We start from the raw sequence: 10,822 nt of genomic DNA, 5'->3' as shown, positions 1-10,822 counted from the left end.
TAAGAGTAAAGAAAATAGTTATCCTATTTTATACCTAAGAATTCAATTTAATATGTATGTAGGTACATAATATATAAAGTATTAAACTAGTAGTTTTCAGACAACATTCATTTAAAACTCATGAATAATATCATTAAAACAAACTTATAAGATCCAATATATTATTTTTTAACTCTAATAATGAAGTTATTTACCTTGCATTATTACCACATTAGCAATACATATCTCATGGTTTGAACCTGTCTAACGATATTTCAATTGAATTTAAGATTACTGTAAAAAGTCGAGCTTAATAATTGTTAAAGACAATAGGTAGTACTTAAAAGAAAATATAATTAAAATGTTTACTCGGTAAGTTAAAACAAATAAATAAATTTTAATGAAAAAACTAATAACTTACAAGTGTCCAAAGGCACTTTAACCTGTAATAGTGTAATCTGAAAAAAAAAATTTTAATTAAATGTTTTTAGAGTGATACTAAACACTTTAAATACTTTTAAAAAAATGTATCTTTTATTACATTGTAATCGCTGTTATTTGTGTAGTAATTATAATTTTGTAATATATATAAGTATAGGTATTAAAACTCATTGATAATATCTATAGCCAAAAAATTGTTTTCAACCAATTTACTTATTACATTTGATAGTATGAATAGTGACCTACTATTATATTCGCTTGAATTAAATATAATTCAAACTATATTTTAGAATTGCATAAAAGATTTCAATATAGAAAATTACTATCTACAGCATAATATAATGTTAATGTATGTAAACTAATTAAATAATAATATATTATTTCATCGAGTCTTATATACATATTATGGGTATCTACTTACCCATTTAATAAATCCGTAGTTTAATATATATTTTTTTTTCTTTTGGTATGGGTACCTACGTGTTTAATATATTGGAACTTTATTAATAAACATTTTATTAATATGTGTCAGTTTGGGATAAATGTCATTTGGTGTGTAAATAAAAAATCCATAATATATAACTAATTCAATTTTTATTTCAATAATAAATATCATGTATTACTCCAAACTAATTCATGTATCGTCTTAAAGTATACATATTTATAAATATATATATAATTTATGTACATAATAAGTCTGCATGAAAAAAAAGTATATTTACAAGTCATCTATAGGCTAAGGCTAAGAAATAACATAAAACATTTTCATGTTTTATCAACGTCAGTTCTGTATAAAACACATAACTATTACTACATGTATTTTGTATATTTTACATGTTTCTCAGTTAATAAATATAAGGCCCTATAATACTGTATAATTATAAGTGTGATCATATTTTTTTTTCTTTAACTGTAAAGCAACTTACACAAATTAAAAAAAAAATATATATTTATAAATATAATATTATATCTTAATAGTACGTTTTTTTTTTCAGTTACTAAATTTAATTATTTGTTTTATGCTGTTGTTATAGAGTTAACCATGTAGGTTGCTATATATTATTATTATAATAAAGCCTAACGCACCATATACGAGTAACTGTATAAACTACTTCTTTTTTTTTCTTTAATTGTCATGCAAGCAATTAATTAACATAGCCTAATAATCATAATAGACATATGTTATTGATTATGGTAACATTACATTATCATTAAGGTATATAAATATCATTTAATTTTAATGTAATACGTAAAAATAATAAGAAAACAAAAATAATAAACAATTGCACAAAAAAAAAAAAATTAACAATCTATATTTACAATTCAGTTGATTTTTATTTACAACATTTTTTCCATTTCAATGGAAATACAAATCATCGGTTTCAATGATGTGTGTAAATATAATATACACCCTTATGTAATGTCTTATTGAAAAAGAAAAGTTTTAACAAGATCACAATAGAACAATCTATTCCTGAATAATATAAATTATATAATTTTAAGGGACAAAAAAAATGATTAGTAGGTAGGAGGGATTTTTTTTCTCAAACGAAACATGGTACCAATTTATGGTTCCCTGAGTGTACCAATACAAAAATATATGTATTTTTCGATTTTTTTCGTTATATATTTTTATTTATAAATCAAGACGTAAGAAGAACTATGAGTATTTAAAATTAAATTCTCGTGCTATTTACTCGCTCATAACATGACTAGATACTATTGATTATTCTTTTTTTGTCAATTAAAAACAAATCACGGCCCGGAAGATGAATATGATCAGACGTGTATCGAATGGACGGAAATTGAGCATTTGATGAAAATAAAATACGTGATAATAGATTAAAATCTTAATTTTGTTCACAGGAACGAATGGAATAAAGATTTAAAAATAATATGCATAATGTCTAGAATCGAAACGTCGTTAGCCTGATGGGTTATATACGAGACAAGGAGTTGATGGGCATGGGGTAGGGCGGATCAGATATTGAACAAATTGATCGTAGACCGGCGAATAAGTTAAGCGAGTAATAAATAAATTAATAATAATAATAATAGGTAATAATAGTAATTATAATAATAATAATAATAATAATAATAATAATAATAATAATAACATGTGGAAGTATATATTATAAAAATAATAATAATAATAATCGTAAATAAATAATAAGTAAACGTTGGCACTATACATCCGATGGGGCCCTAGTTAAGTACCGTTCATTCGTCCTTGGTGGTCTTTTTGTAATGCGTTCGTCTGTTTCGCTTCTTCCTGTTTGGTGACTTCTGGAACCTAACGTTTCCTGGGTCATCGGCTAGCTGCGGCCGGTGGCCACTGACGTCATGTATGGCAACTCCCTCGTAACCGTCCACCCGGCCACGGTTTACCAGCTCCTCCCGCTCTTCGGCATTCCACTCGGCCCTGGCACCCCTTGACCCGGCTGCCACCAGCGAACGCTCTGATTCCCATGCCCGCTCCACCGCTCGTTTATGCGCATGCTTGAGCAACCGGTGGCGCTCTTGTTGCGGGTCTGTACCGTACCGAATCGATATCAGCGCCTCAGCGCTCAAAAGTCTCAGCTCCTTACCATCTGCTGTCTCGTGTGTGGTCACATTGAACATGCCACCCAGCCGTTTCAGCTCTTCCATGTCATCGTTCTGCTTCAACGCGTTGTCCTGTAAAAATATACACGCTCAGTTATTGTCTCGGGGCTAGTGGTTTTCGTGATTTTTTCTTATAGAACAACTTTGATTGACCGATAAGACTGTACCTTGACGAAATAGAAAAGGTCCTTGTCGTGTTGTTCGAAATGTAAGTCCAAGAAATACGACCCGTTGAATACAGACATGACGACATCTTGTACGACGCTGTTGTCACCGTCCACTACAGATATCAACGCTAGACCTTCGTTACTACGAGATACCAACACGCCCTCGCCAAATATGGATCTCTGGAATGCCACTCTGGGCAACAGGTTTCTCGTCTGGGTTTCCATCTTCAACAGTGGCTCAGGAATGAATCCAAATTCGCCAAACAGTGCCATTTCCTTGAGGGGAAAAAATGAACAGAACCGTTTAAAGTTACTCATTCATAACATTCATAATTATTGTTTTAAATACCTTTTCTACAATGCACTGAAGTCCAGATACGACATTAAATTGAGGAGTAAGTTGTGGAGAAGACACCTTTGCACTTGGTTGATGCAGTTGAGTTCTGGTGTAAGATGATCCGATCATGTTTCCAATATCATAACCATAAAGTTTCAACCAACTGTTCAAGTCTATAAAACACCGACAAATGTTTCAAATAAAAAAAAAAAACAATTATAATGGTTAAAATTACAATTTAATATAGTAGGTACAATGATACATGCATATTTTATTTTTGTACCTTACATTTTTTTTTAATAGTATTAATTTGTACCTGTCATGTAGTTAATATTTTGCGCACTACTTGAACTGATAGGATCATTATTTTGGAATCTATAGATAAAGATGTCTGTGGGATAGCTAAGTCTTGACGATAATCGTTCCCAGTCAGGTGTGATCCATTGACCAACAGAAGGGTCGTACCACTTCTTATCGAGATAAATCAGCCTAGTATGCGGGTCCAAAATTCCACCATGGAAGTCAATTGGAATGTATAAGTCCGGATGGCTATCTTTTCTGAGCCCACCAAATGGCGTTCTTGTGATCTCTTTAATTATGTTTCCAGAAACATCGAAAACAGCCAAAGGAGAGCCGTTTTGATCGGTTGCAACAAAGAATCTAGTACAAACACACAAGTTAATTAATTACATGTCATATTAATTTATTGTATACAATTTACCTTTGTTCAGGTGAATCAATTGCAATCAAAGTATTACGATCGTCATACAAGTAATGGAAAGTTCTTCCTGTACTTGGGTAGTGTATAGCCATTACTAAATTAGGCCGTTGAGGGTCGGTATAAAGGAACTGAGTTACGTTTTCGCCAGCGTTCCTTATACCTAATAACCGATTTTTGTGATCGTAGTAATAAGAAACACTAAAACGGTCACTTTCAGTAGCATCGCTGAGTAATCCCATGTCATTATAGTTTAAGTGAGTTTCTCCTCGTTTGGATACAAACCCACGAGTATCATAACTATACAGTTGAACGTCAGCTACCTACAAATAAACGACATTGTTTTCGTTTTAGTTATGACGCATATTATATAATTGTATTATTGTAATATCTAAGTATTTTAAGTCATGGTAATAAATTGGACATCTAGACCACATCTCACCTGAACCACCCTATCACCGACATCATAACCCAAAGTCAATTTTTGACCGTAGTCCATGACACCAATAATGTTGCCATTTTCATCGTAGATATACTTCCAGTCACTACTACCAGCCACTTCAAACAAATGACCATCAGCGCTGTAAGTCATAGTATTTTGGATTTTTGTTCTGCCCAAAGTAATCTTTTGAGACGAAATTCTATTTCTAACGTCATATTCTAATTCCATTCTATATGCATAAAAAAAAATAACAATTAATTTTTGATATTAAATGCTCATCGAAATATTTACACAAAAACGTACCTATACACATCCATAGACTTAATGTTGGTCATTATCGACTTCAAACGACCATGATTGTCATATTCAGATATAGAGAAGAATTGTTTGGCGGTATCATGTATGACAGTTTTATTAAATGTATTTTTGTAAATTCTCAAGTCACTTATGCTTTCTAGTGTCCCAATATTTTGATTATATTTTAGTTTTAACTGGGAAAGTTCTTTGTTACCGATGGTGACATCAATAGAAGTTACGCGTGCATTTCCATCTGTTTGGTATCTAAAAAATAATAATTGCAAAATAAGATAATGAGGAAAATAGTTGTTTCATAATTTTGTTATGTGAGTATTTAACTTACTTCAAATGTGTATTATGTAATCCACATTTTGCACTAAACAAATAACGTTCATCCTTGATCATACCAAGATGATAACGAATTTCATGTTTTAACTCAAAACCAGGTTCAACTACATTTATATTTTTTACCAAATTTGTATTGACTTGGTAGGTATAGTGTATGGATAAGAGTCCTAAAAAATATATCATGATTAAAATTGTGATCTACACAAAAAATATTAGTTTTACGCACCAGCTAATATTATTTCAATGTTTCCATGTTGGTCGTATAAGTAAGATACACGGCCGGATTGATGTGGATAAATTTTCGCCAAAATATTCGTGTTGTCATCGTATCTTAATTCATATGGGTGTGGGCTTACTGGCGAATGGTATTGGTACTTATAGAAACCTAATGAAGTTTGTATTGAAAATGCGTGTATGTGTCCTCTAGGAGTTGTTAGTGACTGAAGAGCACCAGATTCGTCATATTGTAATAGGTAATCACTTCCTCTAGGGGTAGTCACTTTCAACGGCTGTACAATAAATGATTATTAAATATCTACAAACATGAGTTATTTTATATTCAAAAACTTACCAAACTACTAAACATATCTTTGAAAACGTAAAGCGTAGATTTGCCATCCGCATAACGAATTTCAGCTAATCGACCGGCTCTATCATAACCATACATTTCTTTGAGGTCGCCCCAACGCCATACACTAAGTCTACTAAAACGATCATATGTCAACTCCACTTCTGAATATATTTTGTTCCTGTTAAAAAAAGTAATTAAATTCAGTTCAATACGGTAAAATAACATACATAATGTAGGTAATATAATTTGACATTAAATTACCTAGGTCCCCATCTAAACGGTCTTCCAGCGATATCGTAGGTTATATTTATTAGTTCAATGTGTTCGTCAATAAATGCTGCCACGGTACCACTATCTCGGTCAAACTCAAGAGATACGATATTTTCACCGTTGATTCGTAATTTTTTACCCACTTGTGCAACAGATTTAGCTGTAAATTAAATGTAATTATTTAACATGTTAATTTCAATGACTATATTATTTATTCTTTTATAGATAATATTATTACCTTCGCCAGGTTTCAATTTGCCTCCTGATTGTCCTCTTAAATAGTATCTCCATTCAAACCTATTGGCCAATTCAGATCCTATTTCAGTTTTTAATTTTCCTGGCACAGGGTAACTCTCAACTAATACTGAGTTTGCTTCCATCAGTACAGCATAAGGAACTGACTCTATTGTCACTCGATTTCCCCAAGACGTCTCCGATACAATATCACCTTCACTAGTTATTGATGTATGTTCCTCTGAACCACCTAATAAATAAAGAATTTAATATATATATATAAGTACCTCATTGATCTAATATTTTATTATCTGATCAAAATTAAAATAAACAATTTACCTAATTTGGTTTCTACAGACGTTCCCTTAATCAACATTGTTATTGGTTGACTATCATCGTTGTATACCATTACAGTTGCTCCTTTTACGCTCAAGTCAAATGCCAATCTAATGAGTTTTCCAGTAGGCGTAACAGCACCAATTAATCGTCCAAAATCATCATATGTGTACACATAACCCCTACCAGCTGAATCTAACTTTGATCGTAATAAACCAGACGGTCCGTAATAATCAAAAGTTATATTATAATTATCGGGAGTGTTAACCTCCGTTAATAGTTTCATACGAGACATGCGTAGTCTACATTTTTGGCCTTTAGTATTTTCGATTGAATTGACTTGCTGTGCATGATCTCTTAATAAGAACACTTTATTGCCAGCTGCATCAGTAACAGAACTTAGTTTTCCACTACTGGTGAATTGATTATAAGTGAATTGATAGCTAGTCTCTCCAGTAAGAATATTACGAGTTGTGATATGTTGACCAAAACGGTTGAAAACATAAAGTTCTTGAGTGGTTGGTGAGTAAACTTCGTATTCGCGTGTAGCTGTCGCTTCTGGGGACCTCGACATAATAGATCTTATTCTGAAATATTTATAAAACATTATAAATAAATTATAAAAATAAAACCAAAATTGTTTAGAAACTTACCTGTAATTGGCTTGATCTGCTACATGGACTACACCATCGGGAGATACAGAGATTGACGAAATTGTATTAAACTTTGCAGTTGCTGCTAAATAATGGTCTTCTTCATAGCAGTCACACCCACGGTCCAAACAATTACATTTTGACTCTGTACCGGCGAAACGAGAAATCTTACCTTCAGTACCTAAAATATTTATATTATATTATAATATTTTTATTTAAATTTATTCACATATATTGTATATATTATAAAAAATGTTTTAGTTTGAATTAATTAAGTAATAAATTCAAAATGTACCGATTTGTTGATAATAAGTAAAATATCATGTAAATACTTCAAATGCTTAACTTTGAAGATTATATAATATTATATTTAAAATTATTTTGTAATAATAATATTAAATGAATTAATATTATATTACAAATTAAAGAAAAAAATAAAAATAATATTAACACATGACATGACGTATAAATATACATTTATATATTATAATATAATTATATTCATTGTATACCTAATAGATTTCCAAAACTAATTTTCTGAAATGAATTATGTATGATGTACCTATATCATGCATATCTTAAATAGATTGAATAAAATAACCATTTACTCCTTCGAATATACGCAACTATAGTATTTGCAAATAACTGATAAGTGAACCACATTAATTTTAGATACTTAGCGAATCGATGGATGTGTCGGTTTTATAATGATGTGTATTTTTGTTGTGTACCTGAAGACACCTTTTACAACAGAAAAAATGCCTTCAATATTGAGACTGATTTACGGTATACAATTGTATCAATTATAATTTTTTTGCGGGGGAGAGTTAAAAATAAAAATCACCAGTCTTTTTAAAAAATAATAAAAATAAAACAAAACTCAGAAAACGTAATATTTACGAAACACAGATTTTTACGAAATCAATTTTGTTTTTTTTTTTGTAATAATTAAAAAAAATATTTACCGATAAAAATGAAACATTTACTGTCACTTAAATTATCATTTTCTATAGGTACACAATGAAATTTTCAAGATATTTAGATTAGTTTTAAACTATTTATACTATGCAATTATGTACACTGTTCTACGGTACGTGGGTATTGACTTATAAGTTTATTAATAACAACAGCTAGTAATGTTATGTGAAATAATATATAAAATCAAATTATTAATTAATTATTATATAATATAATATGCTTTTTGTTTACGGAAAAAAATTACTCAAACTACCGTGTTATTAATAGAAAAAAATAGAACTTTAATAGGAATGTAAAATGTTCTTAGTAATATAGTCTGAAAAACAATTTCTACACATAATCGTTGTTCGTATAAGTACTATGATATTTAACACACTAGCTATTACAGTGACTTACTCATTGACCAAGTTCATATGACACCCAGTTATAAGGTACTACACACTATAATGCAATAAAGTTATTACTCTGTTTTTTTTAATTTAAACATTCTCTTGAAAAAAATAATATAAAAACTAAATAATAATTATGGTACCTAATTATTAGTTTCATTTTACAATAGAGATAATAGTTTTATGATCATCAAATAAATCAACCATTTTAAAAAGAAAAATGTAAATAAAAATGATTGTTCAAACAAACGTCAAAACTTACTTATGACTCTAATCCTATTTGTTCTCTGTGAATCCGATTCAGCGACATACATATTGCCATTAGGTGCAAAAGCAATACTCTGAGGCATAACTAATGCCGTTTGTATAGCTAATTCCTGATCCGTATTTAGACCAGTACGTCCAACGGGTGGGCAGTGCATTGGACGGCCGGCAATAACTTTTAACCTGTTGTCTGTGGTCAACTTCAGTACCATGTGGTCGTCGATAATGTGTAAAGTATTATCCAAGGGGTTGATACTAAGATCGGTTGGCCACCTTAGATGCACTTCGCCTGTGTTTAAAGTCCCTTCACAAGGTATAGGTTTCCAGTGTGATTTATGCATATGGTTACCAATCAAAGTGGATACTAAACCATCTTTGTCCACCATCCGAATGTTTGTCCCATCGGCAAAGTATAAAATGTTGTCTGAAGATATAGCAACACCTAAAATAATAATACATGGTATAATACATTTGATATGAAAATTATTCATTGATTATAGTGTACCTTTGGGGTATGCTAATTTCGCATCTCTAGCTAATGCACCATCTCCACAATGCGCTTCATCTCCCGGTAGACAACGTTCGCCCGATCCAACTGCTGGTTCCCAGTTATGATCTGGATCGGAAAAGTTATTTGGGTTCTTTACTTTTAGAATTTGATGGCTCTCTGGATCAGAAATAAACAATGATCCATCTAAAGGACTAACGGCGATATGATACCGATATGACACCCTCGTAACACTATAAAATAAATTTAATATGTAATTATTATTTCGTTATAGGTAATACAAATTACAACTATAATTGAAATTAAATGATATCCTTACTTTAATCTGACAACGGTTTTAACTGTGCCGTCTGTCATAATACGTCGAATCAGATTAAAATCACCAACATATATAGAGCCATCTGGGGCAGAAGCTAATGCGACTGGAGCCAAAAGTCTCTGTTTTAAGCCATTATCGCCATCACAGTCTATACAATCTAATGGCCTTTGATGTCCATCACCCATAGTAGTCAAAATAATCCTAGGCTTTTGTTTCAAATAAATATTCGATCCATCGCCCTTTTGCAGTATGCCTTCGTGAAAATTGTACCGATGATGAATATCTAGATTCCAAGATCCTACTTCTGATATGCTCATATCATTTCCACTCAGTTTGGTTGTCTGAACGTCCCAAACAATATTCCGACAGTCGGTATATTCATATCCGACCTTAACCAAAGCTGTTGTGACTCCATATACGTTTTGACGATAAACGTTAAGTCTGTTCCAAGCGTACGTATATTTTATAACAGGATCAGCCTCGAATGTTTTTTCAAAAAGTATTCCTTCTATAGTTATTCGTAAGTGAATCAATTTCAAAGTTGATGGAATTGTCTCGGGTGTGAGTTGTAATTGTATTGTAGACAAATATCCAGCTGATCTGGAGCTATGATAAACCAAGTTTAACCCTGTTCCCGGAATTTGGAAGCTTTCTTGTACAACCTAATTTGAATAATATAATTATATATTAAAAAGTAATACAAATATTAATACGTAACAGTACGCTTATTAAATATAAAATTTGAAAAGAACAAACTATTAATATATCAATTATAAATTTAACTATTAACCTGAGATTCAGCTAAAACCGCACTCTTATCAGACCAAGATCCTTGAAAACCGTGTTTCCAGGATGCTAATACAACGGGTTTCATAAGGTCATAATCGTGTGCTTTGCAAGCTTGTCCGCTAAGCTGAATACCTTTATCTTCCGTCAGTGACATCACTATTGTCTCAATAATAACGAT

The 10,822-nt window shown here is 31.2% G+C and overlaps 1 protein-coding gene across 6 annotated transcripts in view; it reads right to left on the bottom strand.

Moving 5' to 3' along the window:
- Positions 1-1,118: 1,118 nt before the first annotated feature.
- The window catches only part of LOC100160019 (teneurin-m), a 199,013-nt gene continuing 189,309 nt past the window's right edge, over positions 1,119-10,822 (bottom strand). For all 6 annotated transcript variants that reach the window (XM_029491332.1, XM_029491329.1, XM_029491331.1 and 3 more), the window contains 18 exons: positions 10,646-10,822; positions 9,856-10,517; positions 9,534-9,769; positions 9,027-9,470; positions 7,398-7,578; positions 6,748-7,331; positions 6,413-6,658; positions 6,166-6,334; positions 5,905-6,082; positions 5,560-5,842; positions 5,329-5,500; positions 4,992-5,249; positions 4,689-4,917; positions 4,250-4,569; positions 3,845-4,188; positions 3,541-3,701; positions 3,192-3,467; positions 1,119-3,096 (listed from right to left, as the gene is read on the bottom strand). In XM_029491332.1, the coding sequence (XP_029347192.1) occupies positions 2,641-3,096; positions 3,192-3,467; positions 3,541-3,701; positions 3,845-4,188; positions 4,250-4,569; positions 4,689-4,917; positions 4,992-5,249; positions 5,329-5,500; positions 5,560-5,842; positions 5,905-6,082; positions 6,166-6,334; positions 6,413-6,658; positions 6,748-7,331; positions 7,398-7,578; positions 9,027-9,470; positions 9,534-9,769; positions 9,856-10,517; positions 10,646-10,822 (5,376 nt within the window). In that variant the 3' untranslated portion in view covers positions 1,119-2,640. The remainder of the gene's footprint in view (positions 3,097-3,191; positions 3,468-3,540; positions 3,702-3,844; positions 4,189-4,249; positions 4,570-4,688; positions 4,918-4,991; positions 5,250-5,328; positions 5,501-5,559; positions 5,843-5,904; positions 6,083-6,165; positions 6,335-6,412; positions 6,659-6,747; positions 7,332-7,397; positions 7,579-9,026; positions 9,471-9,533; positions 9,770-9,855; positions 10,518-10,645) is intronic.

This window comes from Acyrthosiphon pisum, chromosome A3 (genome assembly GCF_005508785.2).
Source record: "Acyrthosiphon pisum isolate AL4f chromosome A3, pea_aphid_22Mar2018_4r6ur, whole genome shotgun sequence".
NCBI classification, from domain to species: Eukaryota; Metazoa; Arthropoda; class Insecta; order Hemiptera; family Aphididae; genus Acyrthosiphon; species Acyrthosiphon pisum.
The sequence above is the reverse complement of the archived record's forward strand: the minus strand, read 5'-3'. Positions and strand labels throughout refer to the sequence as shown.